Source organism: Ananas comosus, linkage group 20 (genome assembly GCF_001540865.1).
Source record: "Ananas comosus cultivar F153 linkage group 20, ASM154086v1, whole genome shotgun sequence".
NCBI classification, from domain to species: Eukaryota; Viridiplantae; Streptophyta; class Magnoliopsida; order Poales; family Bromeliaceae; genus Ananas; species Ananas comosus.
This window is the reverse complement of record NC_033640.1, coordinates 8,188,413-8,211,062: the sequence shown is the minus strand read 5'-3', so window position 1 is coordinate 8,211,062 and position 22,650 is coordinate 8,188,413. Positions and strand designations below refer to the sequence as shown.

Below are 22,650 nucleotides of genomic sequence, written 5' to 3'. Positions count from 1 at the left end.
ATCTGAAGGTCTCCATTTCTTCACTTTTACATGTCAGAGATTTAATAACTAGCTACCCAACCATTCAAAATTTTGATTTTACTTTCTAATTTATTTGATTTGAGTATGTAAATGATACTTTGATCTCAGAATTCGAGCTAATTACCTACTTTAATAAATTTATAGGTGCGAGAATTGCTTGAAATATACTAACTAAACCTACAAAAATCAACGACGCGTTCAAATTTTGAAGTTAGAACTGCCATTGATTGACTCAAATCAAACAAACTGAAAAATTGAATAGTAAAATCAAAATTTTGAAAGATAGGATAACCAATTCAAAATGGTCTATAGTTCAGATAAGTTTTGTATGTTTTTACTACTAAAGTACCATAAAGTGTTCAAGATTACTTTTTGGTTGCTATCACTTTGAGTGAGATCCATTCAATATGCTCTCCAATGAATTAGATAGAAATGTTCTAGGCATCTTAATAACAGCGATAATAACTGATATTATTACCAAATGGATAGCTAACAGAACAGGAAAGGTTTGAACATAATTTAACACGACAAGTTCGCATTAAAAAAGCACGAAACAATGCTAAAAAGTGCGAGTTAAACAGATTATGCCATTATTTTAAGAAAAACAGCTGAACAACATCATGCTTTCTCCTATGACTGCTCTGATTTGATTTAACGAAAAAGCAAATTCATTATTACCATGCCGACTTTTAACCTCTCAAAGGTGTTGCCTCAGTTGCTGAATCCTCGGCGAGACTTAAGAAGAATTTTTCAGCACCCATTCTACCAAGGTTGACACTCCAAACCCGGTGGCAGCGCGCTTCTTATCGTTCCATACGGGCCCTGCCATATCAATGTGCATCCACTGGACCTTCTCATCGACAAACTGCAAATGATCAGTTTCAGTTTAGTGTGATTATATCATTCATTTGAAATACGATAATTTAAGGTAGTAATCTGACAAATATGCAGGTATATACAGAGAAAAAAAAGTGTTTTCTTTGAAATAACAAATTGATCTTGTTGTGCCTTTATTTTATTTTTTTTCTAGCTCAATTTAATTTATATTACTTCATATTTAAAGATAATCAAATTCACAGGTATAGACACTATATTTAGTATAACAGTTGGATATATGAGACGAATATACTATGTAGATGTGCGAAATAGTGTCTTCCATTCTTATGTTTCTTAAGAAGAAAAGGTCATTTAGGAAGCATGGTGGTGGAATATGTATTAACGATTACAGTTTTGATTTAAAAGAACTGAATATTAAGAGATAATTAGATCTCATAAAGATGTAGAGTTACCTACCTTGTAAAAGGTCAATGGTATATTTTCAGAGTTGGTGTTCTTTTTGTTGTTCACATAGTAGCTGCATTAAATCCGGTTTATTCACATGGTAGATTTGACTAGGTTCAAAGCCTACTCTATTAAACTACAAAACAACGAAACAACTTTCCGTAGTTCCAGTATTATGAACTAGAATTACTAGAATTTGTGTCAAACCAGTGTTGACACTGATAATAGGCCATATAACTTCGTTGTTCATCAAGTCAAACGGTTGACGATAAAACTGTAGGGGGAAAGATAAAGAAAAGGGTAGATTTGAGACCTGTTTCAAGAAAAGTGCAGCAGTGATAGCACCACCTTGGCGTCCTCCAGTGTTCACCATATCAGCCACACCCGATTTCATCGACTCCCAATAGCTTTCCTCCAGCGGCAGCCTCCAGAACTTCTCTCCTGTGATCTCTGATGCTGATCCAATCTCCTTCGCTAAGTCGTCGCTAGGGGTGAAAAACCCTGCAAATTATAAAATACCTTTATAATAAAGAAGCAAAAGCAAAGTGCATGTTGAAACAACTCAATATTAAGTGCAGTTCAAAGAACGGAAATTTTCAAAGGAAATCAAACCATCAATGGACAACTATAAATACAAGACAAAAGAAGATATGGGAACAGACATAATGTGTCGTGAAGCAGGACAAAGAAAAACACTCCAAAATTATAAAACACTAATTGTATCAATAACAATACTAAGTACAGAACTAAATACATACAAGTTAGTTGCCACTAAATTTGACACAGAACTTGATGCTTATGAATAAAACTATTTCCTGCCTTTTACAAGGTAGTGGAAAAAGCAAGAACTAAAATCAGAATAATGGTGAAATATCATTAAGGTCTTTACCTGCAATACTGGGCCCAAGAGCAACTATACAAGCACCAGTCAAGGTAGCCAGATCAACTACCTGCATGCAACAATTATTGAAGTGCTAATAAAACTCGCAACAAGTATAAAGACTGTACATTTAATACACTAAGCGAGAACTTCGTTTGGTTCGGGTATAAGTAAAAACTAGCTTATACCAGGGATAGGTACAAGTTTAGGTATAAGCGAGAACTAGACTAATTTTGTATTTAGATAAAAATTTGGTTGTTCTCGGAAATAAGAAAAATAGTGTTTGGATAGATAAGATGGAATAAGAAGAATAGTTAATAGTTATAAATAGAAAATAATGGTATTGCCCTTTATATTATATTTGAATTTAAGTTTTTAAATTTCTTATTTACATTTTTTAATTTAAAATTTTAACTTTTAAATTTTAAAATCCAAAATTAAAATTTAAAATAGCAAATTTTAAATTTCAAATTTCAAATAAAAAATTTAAATTTCAAAATTCAAAATTCAAAATTCAAAATTTAAAATTTAAATCAAATTTAAATTTAAAAATATAACATTAAAATTTAAAAAATTAAAATTTAAAATTATAAAGTTTAATATTGAGATTTTTTATTTAATTTAATTTAATTATAAAATTTTAAATTTAATTTTTTTTTAATTTTTGATTTTTTTAAAAAAATTTAGGGATGGGAACCGCTTGTTCCCACCACTATTCCATGCTATGGGTGGGAACAAGCTGTTCCCACCCACAGCAATGGGTGGTGTTTGGGTATGAAGGAGGGGATAACCCCCTTATCCCCCCCTTTATACCTATATCAAACGGTATCTAAACCTTTCTTAAACATCTGCATATTCTCGCTACAGGGATAAACCTGAGAACTATGGTTCTTTTGCGTGTAACTCCAACAAAATCTATATTTACAACTATCACCCTCAATGAATTCCTTAAGTATATAAATACTCCTGCAGGTGAGTGGTAGCAGCGAAGCACTAAAATATGGCTTCTTGGAGGTCAATAGGTAACTCAAGAGTCACTTCGAAGGGTTGTATTAAGACCCAGATGGTCCCATAGTAATCCAAGCTAACACATAAAAAAGAGTTGCAAAGAAGAATAAATTAGATCTCTCCGTGGCTTATATGTACATACTCAGCAACTTAATTTTATGACTGGTCTCTCCACTCCACATTTACCATAAAGCTTTATAACTTTTCCACTTTTCCTGTTAGTAATGACTCTTCTTTCCAGGTATTTTTAAAGACAACTCAACGGAAAGAAAATTCTAGTTATAGTCTTGCAATTATTTTCGTGACAGTATGTGATGTTGAAGAACTTTTCAACAGTAGACATTGGAAAGATTCGGACTTGCCAGGTTGCATGAACCTAGAAGTACAAAAGCCTCAAATAAAAAAAAAGCACAGATTTTAAATTTGAGTAATGGAAACCCGGATCAGAAAAGATTGTATTGTAAGAACTATGATAGATAACTAATATACGGAGTTTGTAACCTTCAGGTGCCTTTAAAAATAATGGGCTTAAATGCAGGTGGTAATTTGCCTAAAGTGCATATATTCATTGCCCGAAAGAATTACAAACAGGAAAACAAACCAACAACCAAAAAATAGAATGTTCCAAAAGATCAATGCAAAATACACTTGTGAGAATCTAGCATTTCAATACCTTTTCAACACCTTGTTTACATGTGTAAACCAAAGCATCAGCAAGTGTAAGCCTTCCCTCTGCATCAGTATTATTGACCTGAACCAACAAAAGAAGATAATTAAAGAGGCTTTTTGGTGAAAAATCAATCAACTAATATAGAATAGAGGAAGGAAGGCTATATAGATGATGAAAGACCACCTTATTCACGCTGAACAGCATTAGTACATAAGATCAAATGTCCAAGCATGTAGTAGGTAAACATGAAATAGTACTGGAAAGGATGTTAAAGGGTCTTTAAAGATAGTAAGACTTTTACAGGTAAAAATACTACTGGAAAACATATCAACAGATCTATAGTAAATAATTTACAGGTGTAGATGGTAAGTACACCAGTCTAGCAGCAGTAATATTAAGTGTCACATCTGTCAAACAAGGATTCTTAATCTTTTCACTGAAGCATGAAGCCAAACAGAAATTCTTGGTGCCAAAAGCAGAGGCTTCAATTTAAAGCTTTGATTTCTAGCTAAAATTCAAGATTTACAGCAACTCAGATAGCACTTCTAAAGAAACTCCAGCCACTATATTTGAGAAACATNCGAAACGACTTCATTCTATTAGTCGACTAGTTTTCCACAGAAACAATAATAATCTAACTAATCTCCTGGGTGAGATATATAGATTAAAGTTTATTAAAGATCCTTGACACGAACCTGACATACTTCTGTTGTCCAAATTTAGACTGAGCTTTTTCTGTGTTGAGTTTCGTCACCTATAATAACCGAACCCAAGACCTGGTCTCAACCTGTTCTTTGAGTTCATACGTTCACTACAAACATGACTTCATTAAAAACCTTTTCTCGAACATTTACGTGGTCGTTTACAAGAATGGGGACCAATCATCTGAAACCTAGGAAAATTAAAAGGGTCTAAACTGAAGTAAGGATCTTGAACCTTTAACTACAAAGAATATCATTGGAAAGAACGGAAGTCCACATGAACGCCTTCTCCGAAGTTTTCAACGAAGGAGCATATCACTACAAAAATGACGTTTATATGATCTGCACCTCGTTACGTTCCTCGATTTCTACCCAAGTATGAACCCACAACGACGTCGTAGACGCTTGGGAGGAGCAAAATAGGTAAACACAATATTCGGAGGTCCACCACTACACTTTTCTTTCGACCGATAACAACCCTTTCCAAATTGTAAACTGTCCATTTACAGACACGTTAACATTCGAAAACGGTCATTACGGTCTCAGTGCCTCCAATAGAAAGATTTAGTATAGAAAGGTCTACGACATAAAACACGAAATTATTAAAAAAACGTCCTACATGTACGAAGATCACATTTCGTTTATTGACTTGTCCTGACTAATTACGAAGAAAGGAACCAATAACATCACCACCAATGTTGTATTTCTGACCCGGTCCGACAAGGTATCTTAATTACTTTAAACTATACCCGCCGCGACGACGATGAAAACCACGTCGTTTTCGATAACCAGTTTAGTTTGGAGGACCTCATCTCCATTGACCCAAAAGGAAAAAGAGAGTTTGTATTACAAAAGATTCCGTAGATTTTAATCAAAAAGAGTTGTACCGATTACTCGCAAGACAAAGGTCCAAGTAAAACAACAACGACGGACACTTTTATACTATTCACCGTGTCCGTACTCTGAACCTCTATATCAATATCGAAGATTACCTTTTTGTTAACTCCATATGGATAAATTTTCTAGTCGGAGTAAAACTATATAAGACATACTAAGTTAAGAGAAATAAGTATAAAACCTTCCTTTTTACAGATCTTTAAACGTCATGTACATAATGAAAAAGGAGAAACCAATGTTGATTTAGGACCCTTTAAACTTGTACTTTAAACAGTACAAAGAGTTTATATCACCGACCTCAAAGAAATCTTCACGATAGACTCAACGAGATTTAGAACTTAAAATCGATCTTTAGTTTCGAACTCATAAGATATCACAGTGGATTTATCGAACCCTATGAAGAGATCTTCCATCATATTTGAATTTAAGGGCCATTCTAGACTAGTTTATTAAACAACTTCTCTACTCCAAAAAGTAGTAGCCAAGCATTAGAGAAGCAAATGTTAACAAGTTTTATTCTAGCAGGAGTGAAAATTAGCTTCTAAGCCCCAAAACAAACTTCAATTTAAAGCTTCTGCTTTAGTGGGAAGCAATAGGAGGATTTTAATGAATAAAACTATCAATGCTTCTTCTCTACAGCTCTATTGATCAGCACTTCTCCAGAAGCCCCAGCTGGGCCAAACAGGCCCTGTACATGAGTACATCACAACTGATGTAACACAAAATACCTGAGGCTATTGCCAAAAGGGCGTTTGGCTTGGATTCCTCGGGGATTGCATTGGAAGAAGCGAGAAGAATAGCAGCACTGCCTGCTTGGGCAATCTTTGCTACTGCCGCAACAGCCTCACCAATGCCTCGATAAGCGCTTGTATTGGAGGGAGAGTTTTGCCCGAGACCAACTAGACCTAATCTCTTGAAACCCAAGCCCGGTAGCCGGAGAACACTAGTCTGCCCGGCTTTACCAGTAAAATCTTCCTCACTAGAAGCTTCCGACAACAGACCATTAAGCTGCTTGTTCAATTTTTTCAAGATCGGGTTCTCGAAATTCGAATCCGAGTCCTTCGACATGTCTTTCTCTGAGACGGCCACCGCAAGCACGTCTCCTTTCCATTGGGCAAAATCAATGTCCTTAGCAGAAAATGTGATCTACAAGAAGAGATGAAAATTGACAAATCTCAACAGGGAAATATTAAGAACATTACTATCTAGATACAAAAGTTCTGCCTCAAGAATAAAGTATGTGCAGAGTCAAATTGTGCTGTTTTCACAGGCTTTTATCTCTATAAATGTTACACTTCCTGTTGTATACAATTGTGAACAAGAGCGAGACAAGCAAATATGATCGAAACAAAAAAAAAAAACACAGCTAATATAATAGAACATATCTTACAGCATAATTGCAAAACAGATAAAAACGGCTTTCAAAAACATATAAATAAAACTATAAAACTAAAAATTTATTTTTACCTCCGAATTGGGTTTTGAATAGACTCACTCAAGGATGAACCCAACCCCCTACAACTAGCATTAAAACACAGTTCGGTTGCCCGTAAGCCACTAAAGTGGGAAGTACCATTTTTAAAAAATCGCACTTTCGAGAAGTGAAACTGCAATCTTATTTAATTCCATAGATCTGTTTGATAACAAAATCAAGTAAATTGAAGAAAAGCTTTGGGATTTTGCCCGTACAAAAATGGTTACTCTTAAGAAATGAAGGGTTTTGCTACTGGAAAAGCATCTGACTCCAACACACTAGACAATCACAAGACCCTAATTCTCAATCTCATCATAAATTAGGACGCCCTTTTGAGATCAACTCCATGTTTAAATGTCGCCAAAATTTTTTTATGATCACACAAAAGCTCCATGGAAACCACAATTCCAACCGCGTACAACCTAGATCCAACCGATCAAAAGATCAAGCTAAATCAGATCACATGAACGCACGTCCACATAGTCCCCGATCAAAACCAAAACAAATCCCAAAGGAAACAATGCTACAAACCTCATTATAGCACTCGACACCTCGTAGATTACGACAAAGATTGCAACTTTAAGATCGTAAGAACCCTAAACGAGGGATCACCTGAGGGGGCTCGATCGTAGCGGGTTTCGTGAGGCCGAGAGTGGCGGCGGCGGCGGCGGCGGAGTGACCCATGGTAGCGCGTTTGGGAAACGCGATGCGGCGGGGGAGAGGGAGAAAGCAGCGGAAGCGCGGTGGAGGAAGCAGAAGCAGAAGCAGCGACGAGTGCGGCGGCGGCGGGCGTGGGCCTACTTTATAGATATTTATTTATGGGTAAACTTCAAATAGCACCCTTGTGGTTTCACTCTTTCTCACTTTAGTACTCTATGATTTAAAGTGTATCAAGTTAACTCCCGTGGTTTCGCACTTTTTTACTTTAGCATCCTGTGGTTTAAATGTATCAAGTTAACCCCTGTGGTTTCATTTTTCTCTTTTTATTATCCATTTCACTAATCTTTTTCGTTAAATTAGTGACAAATTTAAAATCAAAGGGTATTAAAGTGAATATTCGATAAACCTAGGTAGGGTGTCTAAAGTTTTTTTGCATATAATTTAACGAAATATTAACGGAAGAAAAAAAAAATAATGATAGATTTAAAACTAAAAGGTACTAATATAAATATTTGATAAATCTTTGTAGGGTATCTGAAGTTTTTGCATATAATTTAACGAAATATTAATAGAGAAACCATCGAAAAGAAAAAAATAAAACCACAAGAGTAGTAAATTGATGCACTTAAACCACAGGGTACTAAAATAAGAAAGTGTGAAACCACAACGTACTAAATTAATACATTTTAAACTACAGAGTACTAAAGTAGAAAAGTGTGAAACCACAGGGGTGGTATTATAAGTTTTCCCTTTATTTATTTATTTAGTATGGGTAAAAGTTCAGGTAGGTCCCTGTATTATTTTGATTGTGATTGAAGTCCCTTACGTTTCTTTGTTTTTCGAGCTCAAATGTCTTTTATGGTGTGTTTGATTAAAAATCGAAATCAGTATTGAAATCGGAATAAGAATAAGCTGAAAACGGAATCGGAATGATTTATTAATTCATTCTGTTTGGTTCACTACTTGAATCGGAATCAAAATGAACCATTCTCATTATCGGTGTTTGGTTCAGATAGATATCAGAAACATAATCAAATTAATGTGCCAATTTTATTTTTATAATATATTAGTTTAAATTCAAACTGAAAATTTAAATATTAAAAATTTATGTCAAAGTTTTAAAATTATGTTAAAATTCTAAAAAAAGGGAGCTTTTATCTAAAAAAAAAGTCTCATTTTCAGTTTCCTGCCCATTTAGTTCTACAAAAATAAGTTTTTTTTAAAAAAATTCTTTCTAAATTTTTTGAAAAACTAGCATTTTCATTTTCTTAAAAAAATTCAAAAATAAAAATATTAATTTGTCGTGAAATTTGAAAAATAAATTTTCAAAAAATTTAGTGTTTTTTTAAACAAAACATGCAAAAAAATCAAAATAGAGATTTTTAATGAAAATTTTTTTCTCAATCTTTTTTCACATTTTTTCGGCAAACCAAACATCCTAAAAATTAGTATCAGTATTCAAAAGGATCAAAAAAGAAAAGCACAGTGTGTAGGGAGCAAATTGTAAATACGGATAGTATAAGGAGCATGCATACACTTTACCCTCTATTTTTTATTATTTACTGATAGGGACCATCAAAACCGTTGGATCCGCCACCCATGTTTCTCTTTTATTTATGGGTAAACTTCAAAATACATCCCTGTGCTTTCCAATATTCTTATTGTAGTATCCTGTGATTTAAAGTGTATCAAGTTAGTACTCTGTGCTTTCATTTTTTTCTTTTCGTCAGCTCCTCTGTTAATATTTCGTTAAATTACATGCAAAAAAAATCAAATACTCTATCCAGGTTTATCAAATATTCACTTGAATACACTTTAATTTTAACTTTGTCACTGATTTAACGAAAAAAAATTAATAGAATGAATAATAAAAAAAAATAAAACTATATGGTACTAAATTGAAACACTTTAAACTATAAGTACTAAGTAAGAAAATGCGGAACAATAGGGGTGGTATTTGAAATTTTTCTTTATTTATTTATTGGGGCGCGTGCCGAGCTTGGGGCCAGATGGGAAATATGATTGACGTAGCATTTCAAACTAATCAAATAATTTTTTTAAATTTATATGTCCTATATAATTATAAAAAATATTTTTATTATATTTTTTTTTAAAAAAAATGATTGATTTATTTTTTGAACACATAAAACTTTCTCTCAGAATGGAGACGATTTTCGGTGTAACGGTCATATATCTGAACTAATTATTGGGACATAGAGGGCGACAAAAACATGGGCCCCCAAATTGGACTCTATCGCTTTGCTTGAAATATCAGGAAATTACGTAATACAGTAAAATTATATGATAAAATACCACTGTATGTTTCTTTCTATCTCTGTTGATTACAATATATTTTCTGTAGTCCCGCAGAAAAGTGTTTTTTGTATACTTTAGTCTCAATTCAATTTTATCTATTAGTGTTGATAGAATTTAATATAAAATAGATCTTAAGTTTCTGTTTTGATATCATAATTAGAAATCCAATAATAAATTTTTCAACATAAAGATATTTTTTTTTAGAAAAATGTACCATGCTACTCTCTTCATTCATTAGAAAGATGAATTATGTTATAGGAGTGAAACAATAGAGAGCTCGAGAAAAAAAAAAATTTTATAGGCGTGAAACAATAGAGAGCTCGAAAAAAAAAGAAAAGAAAAAAGAGAAAAAAAAGGAAAAAAAAAAAAGAAAAAAAAAGCTTTCTTGGAGACCGTTAGCTAGTGCCGTGTAACGACCCGACCGCTAGCAATAATAACTCGTTGGGCCCAAACACTGGTCCAAAATGCTTAACTCCAGTTATTATTACTAGTGTCAAGTCTATAGTGTAAGTCTCTTATATACCCAATCGCATCGCCATTCATATCCGATGTAGGATTATTGGGTTGTGACAGACCCCTCCATAAACTACCACCTTGTCATTCAGACTCCCGCATAATCTATCATCTTGTTTTTCAGATCTTGGCTCGGCTGAGACTCGCCACACATTTCCGGCTGGTGAACTCCCGCATTGTCTATCATCTTGTTTTTCAGATCTTGGCTCAGCTGAGACTCGCCACACATTTTCAGCTGGTGAACTGGCTCTAATACCAACCTGTCGACTAGTAACAATAACTCGTTCGGTCCAAACACTGCTCCAAAATGCTTAAGCTTAATTATTATTACTAATATTTAAGTCTCTTATATAACCAATCATATTTTCATTCCTATCCGATATGAAATTATTGAGGTGTGACATGCCGATTAACAGAGAGGATTTGCTCCTAAAGGTTCATCATCTGTTTAATCTCGTAGGCTTATCTCGTAGGCTTTTGGCGGTGATTACTTTTGTATGATTAGAGGTTAAAATTTTATTTTTTATCTTGCGAAAAGTTACCGCATTCATAATTTGGTATAAAAGTATATTTAACCTACTAGGCGACCTACCATATTCCAAAAAACAACTTAATGATCTAATATGATATTTATTCTTAATATTTATCGCAATCCTCATCTAAATATTACTTTATTTCGTTTTATATGTGTTCGTTATAATATAATCAAGTCAAAAGGTCAATCTCTGTACTACTGTGAGTGAAAATTTAGATAATCTCGTAATTTTTGTACCAAAACGCAGAAGTGAATCACATGACAAATACAACAAAAATATATATATATATATATATATATATATATATATAGTGAGGTTACTATGCTATCGAAAGCACGGAGCCTTCCGTGCTTTCAGCTCGTTTTCGATATTGCGACTTTCAAATCGTCGATCGGCTCCGTTAAACTTGATCTAGAGTATTTGAAGTATCTAGAAAGTAGATTTTATGATTTTACGATATCATTTGCCTAGTGAACGAAGGGCTCAAAATCAACGGTTGAAAATAAAAATCTTACAAAATGTAATAATATAATATTGAAATTTTAAATCAAAGATATTGATCTTGTTTTATATAATATAAAGAATTTTCTATTAAAATTTCACGTGATTTGGATATTTCTACACCGTTAAATTACAAACGGCTCATTACGGCCATTGAAATTTGTTGATTTTGAGCCCATTCAATCACTAGGCAAATTATATCGAAAAATAATAAAATTTATTTTCTAGGTACTCCAAATACTCTAGATCAAGTTTAACGGAGCCGATCGACGATTCGAAAGTCGCAACATCGAAAACGAGCTGGAAGCACCGAAGGCTCCGTGCTTCCGATAGCATAGTAGCCTCACTCTATATATATAGGTCTTGTGTGCTATTAGGAGTATGAAGGTCTCCGTACTACTAAGTCATTTTCATGGAATTTTAATCGACGATCGGTTTCATTAGACTTGATTTAGCGTATTTGAAATATCTAGAAAATAAATTTTGCGATTTTTCAATATTATTTACCTGGCGATAAGAAAGAATCAAAATCAATAATTTTTAATAGTTGATGTATATCATTTGTAAGGTGTAGAAGTATTCAAATCAGATAAAATTTTGATAGAAATTTTTTTATACTATTTACAGCAAGATCAATATCTCTGATCGAAAATTTTAGTATTATATCATCACTTTTTGTGAGATTTTTATTTTCAGTCGTTGATTTTGAACCCTTTTAATTACTAGGTAAATGATATTGAAAAATCGCAACATTTATTTTCTAGATATTTCAAATACGCGAGATCAAATTTAACGGAGTCGATTATCGATTCGAAAGTTTCGTTATCAAAAACGACTTATAAACTCGAAAGCCTCCGTACTCTCTGGATTTAATTAAACTCGTATGGAATTTTAAATACACGTTCATCAACCAATCAGGCAAATCAAAACTCTCCATATAATGATTGTTAAGATATCGATATTATATAAAAATGATATTCCATACGAGCTGTATCAATGCTTGTGCTCGTAATATGGTGGCAAAACTAATGTATAGAGATTGCAAGTAATATAACAAATTTTACATTTAAAAATACTTTAAATAATAACCCGCTTTAAAATATCCCCCAGATTAATTCTGTCGAACAAAGAGTCGTTAAATAAATATATTGAGATAAATATATTGAGATAAATATATTCAGCTCGCTAGTATTCGGCTCGATAACAGTTCGAATACATATATTTTATATTTATATAATTTATATAATTTATATTTTTATATATAAATAAATAATTATATATAATATATTTTATATTTATATAATTTATTTAATTTATATTTTTATATATAAATAAATAATTATATATAATATATATTTTTATTATTTAATTTTTAGCAAAATAAAAATATAAATGCGAGCTCAATTATAAAAAGACTCATTTATATGTAAAGTTTCAACTATTAGATCAAAGTCTAAATGTAAGAGTTTATAAATTTATTTTTTATATATATTTAATTTTATTTATTTTTAATTTATTGTTCGTGCCAGCTCGTCACCAGCTCGTGTTCGGCTCGTTTTAAACGAGCCGAACACGAGCTGAATTTTTCGGTCGATACTTTAACAGGCTCGTGTTCGGCTCATTTATTAAACGAGCCGAACACGAGCCGACCCCAGCCTACTCGTGTTCGCTCGTTTCCCCTACTTTCTACTATAGAGCAAGGTTTTTCTTATATAAAAGAAAGAGATATATATAAAATACCTGCATCACTTACTTTTTTTAAAAAATAAATTTAATTAAAAGTATAAAACAACTAAATTTCAAATTTGAAAACTTAGATATCAATTATCAAGTATATGCAATATTTTTTCATAATACATGAAGCAAGGTCCATTAACACCATTGGATCAAGGCCCAAAAGTTTCTTGTGTGGCAATTGCATGAAGAATCCATCATATTTAGTGCATAAAATTACCAGCACTAAAACCGACCGTCCCTAGTGCAAGTGGCAAAGGACTTGGTAGTTGATACCCTCTCGAATTCGACAAAAATTCAATACGGGTATAATACATATAAAATTTATTTTCTAATTTTTAAATTTGTTGAAAAATTCGGCTTAAAAAACGAATTCGGTATAAAATATAAAATATATGATATAAAATATAAGATCTATATTTAAATAAAAAAATTATATTTTTTTATTTAGATTTTTAATAATTTGGGAATAATTCGCGAATAATTCATTTTCTTTGGAAAAAATTCATAGACAGACCGTTCAATTCGGATTTTCAATAATTCGCGAATTAACTAACAAAGAAATGAACAAACTCACTTTTTGGTGGAAAATATTTTTGATAGCATGCTATTTTTTAAAAAAATAAATTTAGTTGAAAATGTGAATCAACAAGAATTTGAATTTTGGACTTCCGATCTCAATCACCAAATACTTTGTCACATGCCTAGGAACGGTCGGTGCGAATAATTTTTTTAATTAAATATTTTATATTATTCTATATCTTTTCTTTTTAGGTAAATATTTTTAGATTATCTCAATATTATTTACTAATATTTAGTTGTTATATTAACTTTTTATTAATTATAATCGACAATCAAATTTGAGTTTAATATCAAATATATATTTAGATTTTAATATTATTTGATCTTAAATTTTTATTTCATCTTAAATTTAAAATTAAATTTTAATTATACGACTTAAACTTAAATTTATGAATTTTAGATTAAAATTAAAATTTGACTTTATCATAAATTAAATTTAGTTTTGCTTATAAAATTAGAATTAATAAAGAAAAATTTTAATTAAAGTGGATCAAAATTAAATTTTAAATTATGAGTTAAAGGTGAATTAAAACTTTGATTCTTTTAATTTAAAACGCATATTTCAATTTTGAGTTTGTCAGAATTTGAAAAATATGCATAAATATTTAATATAATAAAAAATAAAATAAAATTATCTAATTATTATCGGCAACAACCATTTAAATTTAAGCTAGAATTTGATAGGTATTTTCTAATAAAATATAACAAATGAATTTAATTTTTTAAAAGTTAAATTTTTATCATAAATTTTTAAATAAATGTAATATATAAACTTATGTTGATTTAAAATAATTATTAAAATAATTATCACGTGTATTTGTATGTACACTTAGCTAATATATATAAATAAATATATAAAGTATTCAATAAAAAATATTAAAAAAATATATGTTGGAGCCTCGGGGGCTCCAACAATTTGTTGGAGCTCCGAGACCTATTTAGTCGATCTTTTAATTTAAAAATTTTTTAAAAAGGGATCAAATATATAGATTGATTACAATCTAAAAGAAAGGATTAATTATTATTTTAAGAGAAAAATAAAACTAATTTTAAAAAAAAATTAGAAGAAATATAGTATAAATTTAATATTCTTTTTTGAAGAAAAAAAAATGTGAAATGCGAAAAAAAAAAACCAAAAAAAATCAATCAACTTTAATCCAAATGCATCAAAAGTCTCGAACAGAATAAAATATAAGTTATTTTACAATAGCATATACTTTTGTAAAAGAAATTACATGTTGTGCTTCAGAGCATGAAAGATACAATTAGAATTTATAATTTTTATTATATTTTCTTTTCACTTTTATTCTTTTTCTTCTGTTTTTTTTTTTTTTTCTTGTTGTTCAGACCGAATTGGACTCCGAGGACATTTTCAATCCTCATGTTTAAGACTCGTTCAGATATAATACATAAATTTATGTTGATTTAAGATAAATAATAAAATAATTATCACGTGTACATGCATGCACGCTTAACTCGTGCAACTCCGCAAGTAGTGCATTCTTCGACCTGTTGTAGTCGTTGTTCTAACTGTTTCTTGTGTTCATCATTAATGCTAAGGTCAAGATATGTTTCTTGCAATGGGTCCTATCGAGCGTGCCAAAATTGTTCGCCGAAAGAAAACAAAATAAAAATTATTGGTTGACATTGAAGGAGTACCGACCGTCCCTAGTGCAAGTGACAAAGGGTTTGGTGGTTGATACCCGAGATCCCAAATTCAAATCCTAATTGATTCACATTTTTAGCTAAGTTTATTTCTAAATGAAATAAACGAAGCGGATAGCATGCTACCTATCTCTCAAAAAAAAAAAAAAAAAAAAAGACAGTGAAGGAGTTGTAATAGTTGTGAACTTAAGTTTTTTGGCTTGAGAACCTGAACCCGAACCTGAATGGAGCGAGTTTATCCGAGCTAAATGGATATGGATTCGGTTAGGGGTATAGAAAATAAAAATCCGACGAATATGGATACGAGCATGGATTTTGCATTTACCCGACCGAACCCGAATCCGAACCCGAATAAATTATATAACATTTTGATATCTAGAGATTGTATTAGGTATTTAAAGAATGTTTTGTTGTCTTTAACTGTTTGAATTTGTGCTTTTCTTATCCAGATGTTGATATTGTATAGCATGAATGTTTTAATGTTGTATTTGATTGTGTTTTGAAAATTTTATTTTGAAAATTTTGATTTTACTATAATATATTTTGAAATATGATAAAGAGAAATTATTATTTCAGGTTCGGATTTTCGAGTTCAGGTTTCGAGTAATTGGTCGGGTTTGGATATGGGTGTGGATTTTAAAAACCCACCGGGTTCGAATCCGAATTCGGGTTTAATTTGATTTTCAGGCTTAGATTCGGATTTTTAAAAATCCCGAACCAAACCCGGCCCGTTGACATCCCTGTTCTAGAATGACTCTCCTTAAAGTAAGCTACAATTGAACGCTTGAATGGAGCCGAACTTGGGTGAATTGGTCTCGGTTACCTCCTACTGAAGCTGGAGCACCTCAAGAACTTGGAGTTTCAGTTTAGACTTCCAAAATGGCTGAAAACATTAGAAAATGAACCACCAAAGCTACAACTACTAAACTAACCGAAACTGCTGCTACTGAAAACTACCGAAGTTACTCCTACTTTTGGTGAAAATAGAGAACTATTGTTACTTAGGGGTGGAAACGAGTCGAGCTTGAGCGAGCTTATTTCAGCTCAAGCTTGGTTTGAAATAGGCTCAAGCTTGGCTTGAAATTAATTCGAGCCGAGCTCAAACGAGCCTAATTTCGAGTCGAGTGAGCTCGAGTCCTAAACGAGCCACTTAAAATTCTTAAAATTATGCAATTTATAGTTTAATTTTTATGGAATATTATCTAAAATTTGATAAAAAAAAAATGTCTAATAGTTCAACATATAAAAAAATGCATGAATACGGTATTATAATATTAAGAAAAATAATTTAGCAGAAGCGATTATGAGAGAGAGAGAGAGAGAGAGAGAGAGTAATTTTAGTAGAATTTTGCTGCTATGGTTTTGTGGGCCAGCAAATATGTTTGATAACTAAAACTCTATGTACATATAAATAAAATACATAATATATATTATATATTATTATTCTATAATTAAAATAATATATATATTATATTTCTCTCAATATATATTCGGGCTTTTCTGTGAGACCCCAGATAGTCCTATATATGAGATATAATAGGGCTAAAACTCTTAACCCGGCTTAAGCATTTTGGATGGTAGCTAGACCCAAGAGGTTAAGAGAGTTAAGCGTGCTAGGACGGGAGTAGTCCTAGGATGGGTGACCCCCTGGGAAGTCGGGGTGTCACAGATGGTATCAGAGCCAATTACCAGCCGAAAGTGTGAGATGAGTCTCAGCTGAGCCAGGGTTTGGATGACGGGCTAGCGAGATGAGTCTTACATCGCCTGGTGGGTAGCCTACGAGACTCGAGGGGCGAAACCCAAGGAGGCGAGCGGTATCGGTATCCGTATAGTGAACCTTGAGAGACTGGACCAATGGTGTAAGCGGCCAGGCGTGGTCGAGCCAAGGAGGGGCCAGTGGCTAGCGATGCGGAGCGAGGCCGGTTCGTTTGTATGGGGCCTTATGAGGCGAACCTATGGGAGTCGAGGGCCACTTACGAAGTGTCCACCCCTCCTCTAGTACCCTTACGAGGCATCCACTCCTTTGGCACCTCGGGGGTACGAAGGTGCTCACCGAGGGGTACGTTTTCCAACCCCGCATGCGGCACCTATTTCCATGTCATGGCACGGGCCATTGCTAGGGAATTGCCTTCGTTGACTTGACGGCGACTCCTACCTGACGGAACGCCTCAACTCCGCAACTCCATAACTTCGTCAACCCAAGTGCCTACCAAATATGGCCCCCGAAGGTGTCACGGTCGAGTCCCAACAATCGACCCGTGACAGGTCTTATATATGAGATATAATAGGGCTAAACTCTTAACCCGGCTTAAACATTTTTGGTGGTGGCAAGGCCTAAGAGGTTAAGAGAGTTAAGCGTGCTAGGACGGGAGTAGTCCTAGGATGGGTGACCTCCCTGGGAAGTTGGGGCGTCACAGACTCCCCCCGTTAAGGCCTTGACGTCCTCGTCAGTCCAATCATACACATAGCCCAAGATCACCAGGCGATGTGAGACTCGTCTCGCTAGCCTGTCATCCAGACCCTGACTCAGCCAAGACTCGCAACACATGTCCAGCTGGTGAACCGGCTTTGATACCAACTGTAACGATCCAGCCCACTAGCAATAATAACTCGTTGGGCCCAACCACCGGCCCAAAATGCTTAAGCCCAGTTATTATTACTAGTGTCTAAGTCTCTTATAAACCCAATGACAACCCCAACTCGTTGGGCCCAACCACCGGCCCAAAATGCTTAAGCCCAGTTATTATTACTAGTGTCTAAGTCTCTTATAAATCCAATAACAACCCCAATAGTTAAGCGTGCTAGGACGGGAGTAGTTCTAGGATGGGTGACCCCCCTGGGAAGTTGGGGCGTCACAGATGGTATCAGAGCCAATTACCAGCCGGAAGTGTGAGATGAGTCTCGGCTAAGCCAGGGTTCGGATGACGGGCTAGCGAGATGAGTCTCACATCGCCTGGTACTTGTGAGTCTGAGCCTGACGAGGACGTCAGGGCTTAAAGGAGGGGAGATTGTGAGACCCCAGATAGTCCTATATATGAGATATAATAGGGCTAAACTCTTAACCCGGCTTAAGCATTTTGGGTGGTGGCAAGACCCAAGAGGTTAAGAGAGTTAAGCGTGCTAGGACGGGAGTAGTCCTAGGATGGGTGACCTCCTGGGAAGTCGGGGCGTCACAGATGGTATCAGAGCCAATTACCAGTCGGAAGTGTGAGATGAGTCTCAGCTGAGCCAGGGTCTGGATGACGGGCTAGCGAGATGAGTCTCACATCGCCTGATACTTGTGAGTCTGAGCCTGACGAGGACGTCAAGGCTTAAAGGAGGGGAGATTGTGAGACCCCAGATAGTCCTATATATGAGATATAATATGGCTAAACTCTTAACCCGGCTTAAGCATTTTGGGTGGTGGTAAGGCCCAAGAGGTTAAGAGAGTTAAGCGTGCTAGGATGGGAGTAGTCTTAGGATGGGTAACCCCCTGGGAAGTTGGGGCATCACATTTTCAAGTCTAATTTGAGTGAGCCCTGTAATACTCAAACTCGGATTGAAATAAATTTCGAGTTTTTTTTTCCTGTTTAAAACCGACTTATTTAATTTCAAGCCAGCTTGTGAAAGCTGAATACTAAGCTAAACATGAGCTGGCTCGCTCATTTACCAGCCGTACTGTTATTCCAAAATCCTCTGGAGTTGGAATATATGTGTAAAAGATTATTTTTTTCTGTGAGTTGAAGAGGGGGTGTCTCTTTCCTTCGTCACACTCACAATATTTATAGTCCTGGCACTCCGAATCCGAATACGATTTTTTTGATAAACTTGCATCTAAAATGAAAATAGAATTACGAAAATTTTGACGGAGTCTCCGAAAAAGATCAAAATCCTTACAAACCTTATGGGACGGTCGAATTATCTTGCTAACATAAGTTAATATGCAGTGCACTGGAACAACATAAGTGACAAGATAAATGGTTTCGAAAGTATGGAGGTCTCCTTACTTTCAAATTATTTTCGATGATAGGACGTTCGATTCGACAATCTGCAACATTAAGTATAAATACGATTCGACAATCTGCAACATTAAGTATAATTTACGCTATTAAAACTATCTAAAGCTAAATTTTATAATTTCTGACATTGTTTGCCAAATTCTCAAAAATAACTATTTTAATGACTGAGGTGGTACGTTTGTAAGTTCGACGATGTAAACAATCCGAATTAGGTAAAACCTAAACAAAAAATTCTATTTGTCATCAAGAGTAAGATTAATATTTTCGATTTAAAACTTTAAACCTATTATCACTATTTTTTATAAAATTTTTATTTTTAACTGTTCATTTTGAGGATATTTATTTATTAGATAAGCAAAGTCAAAAAATTAGAAAAGCTAGTTTCTAGATAATTTTAACATTATCAATTATATTTAACAGAGCCGATTGCCGAGTCGGATAAAACATCATCAAAAATTATTTAGACGTACAGAAACCTTCATACTTTTGAAAGTATAGTAGCTTAGCTATAAACACACACGTGCCAGAATGAAATAGAAAATCATATATATTTTTATGGAATAGGTATTTGATTCTTGATTCAAACCCCCTACCAAGTAAAGCTTTAAAGCCTCACCTGCATGTCAGATCCAGTTGGTCCATTACTTCCTCATAGGGTTCTTAATCATGAAAGTGACCCAACTTGTTTATTATCATTATGTAGGTAAAAATACATAGGGCTTATCTCAATGTTATTTTACTTGAATTAAGTAATCATTCTTTAAAAATTTTAATTTTGCTATTTGTTCTTTTAATTTAGTTAATTCGAACCGGTTAATGACCTATTAACTTCAAAATTTAAATTTATTACTTATCTTTATAGATTTATTAGTACATTTTATGCAATTTATTTTACTACAAATTCATTAAAGTAATTAGTAATTAGTTTAAATTTGTATCGAAATAGGCACGGAATGACTAAGTGAAAAAATAAAATAAAAGACTGGATACTAAACTTAAAATTTTGAAAGACTAAATTGTCAAATCAAAATGATCATTAATTCAGATAAATTTTATATATTTTTATTTTATGATATATGATAACAACGTACGATATCTCAAATTTTTTGTTACCAAAGAAACTTTAATAAGTTCCTAAACTTTGATTATTTCCTAAAATATGGATATATATAGCTCTATTAATATGCTAGTGGATGATTCAGAGAAAATATGAACAACTAAACAATCATAAATCATTAATGAACTTTTTAATAAATGCATGAGGAACATTGTGACTGTGCTTCGTACTCGATTCGATCAATCCTTTTAACTTGGCTCTACTTTAATGGGACTTGAGACCAATGCTTTACCTACATTAGTACTTGTTTAACACAAATCAATCTTCTTAAACCTAACCTTTCCATTATTAGCAGTTAATCTAAAACTTTTTCTGACATCATTGACGATCATCTTACACCTAACCGTCGGCATATTTTAGAGATTAATAAAGTATAATTAGGCCCTAACTAACGATTACTAGATATAACCTAATTGAGCTTTATATATATACTTGTTTAAAACTTTGATATTTGTGCTTAATTTTGCATTACAAAACAATTAATTAAGAAGGTTATGACCTAATTGGCAAGAGATGAATAGTGTTGTGATTGGAGGCCTACTAACTAACTAGATGAGTTGGAGTATACCAAAAATCATAAATCATTCTATATTAATTGATCGATCCACTTATGGTTAATTAGTTTTAATATTTCTTGTGGTTAGATAGGAAAATAAGTTTAATATTTACAATATAAATCTCCATGCATGGCATAACATTTGTATATAAAAGTGTATATAAAAGTGGACATCGTAACATGCATCTTATTTAGTACATCTCTGATGAGTTAGTCGAAGAAAAGAGAATTAACCCTCGTACGTAAGTTGATAAATACGTCCACGATGTTATAGAATTTAGTAAATTCACGACTGACAAGCTACGAAATCATATTATATAAATAAACTATTAATCAAATTTACGAATGAGCTTTGACAAAATGGGAATAATAATGGGAAAACTTCAAAAAAAACCCCGTGGTTTATGCCCTCCTGTGGTTTAAAATGTATCAAATTGCCCTCCTGTGGTTTCGTTTTTATCTTTTCGGTAGTTTTTTCGTTAATATTTCATTAATTTATATACAAAAAACTTTAAATACTCATCTAGATTTATCAAATATTTATTTTAATACTCTTTAATTTTAACTTTATCACTGATTTAAGAAAAAAAATAATAAAATTGATAAGAAAAAGAGAAAAAAGAAATCACAGAAAGGCAAATTGATACATTTTAAACCACAGAGGGACAAAGTCAGAAACTACAAAACCACAGGGGGGTTTTTGAAGTTTTTCCAATAATAATTATGTGCATCACAGAGGTGAGCATCTCGAAGCTGAAGCTTGCGGAGATCTTGATGCACATCTAAATTTATCTAAAAAAAAGTTTGTATACTTGTGAATGGACAAATTAAATTAATGCAATTTGTCTACTTGTAATATGAAATTTCTTTTTTTTTGAGAAATAGGTAGCACGCTACCCACTTCATTCAATGAAGAAATGAATTAAAGTACAGAGATGAAGCAACCAAGGCCTCCAGCGAGACATGGCACGAAAAAAAAAAAAAAAAAACCGGAGACTACTGGACTAGTCGAGTAAGCCTGTTTCCAAGAGTTCGTGAGCAGATTGATTTTGGAGACTAATAACATGGGATTCGGTATGACATTACAGAAGATCGTGTAATTCCTAGCCAGCCAAGTAACCCACCAGCAAGATATTAAGCCATTCAAACAATCGTTGAATGGACGCAAACGACTCCCGATCAAACACCTATCCCAAAGAGAGCCCACGTCGTCATCCAGATCCGTATTGAGAGCATCCTCCACAGACTTCACAATAAGAAAACGAGTAAGAACACATCGAGAAAAAAAATGGTCCATATTTTCAACTTCGGCCCCACACAACACGCAAGATGTATTACCTGTCCAGCCTCTTTTTGCAAGATTATTTATTATAAAGAGTCTTTTTTTAAGAGCAAGCTAACAAAACACCTTCACGTGTAATATGAAATATTAGGCAATTATATAGATGTATAAGATTCTAGTACATATTTCCCCATCATATCTTGATGGAGACATCAAAATAATTGTGCATTTTAAAACTCTATATAGTTGTCTTGTCTT

General features: G+C 33.3%; 1 protein-coding gene across 1 annotated transcript; it reads right to left on the bottom strand.

The window, feature by feature from the left end:
• Positions 466-7,724, bottom strand: LOC109725582 (leucine aminopeptidase 2, chloroplastic-like). The gene is made up of 8 exons (XM_020254822.1): positions 7,545-7,724; positions 6,112-6,604; positions 4,918-5,056; positions 4,215-4,296; positions 3,864-3,995; positions 2,192-2,252; positions 1,616-1,803; positions 466-886 (listed from the first exon to the last, which is right to left on the bottom strand). Exons 1-8 carry the CDS (start codon positions 7,614-7,616, stop codon positions 758-760), a joined length of 1,296 nt encoding a protein of 431 aa, XP_020110411.1. The 5' UTR covers positions 7,617-7,724; the 3' UTR covers positions 466-757.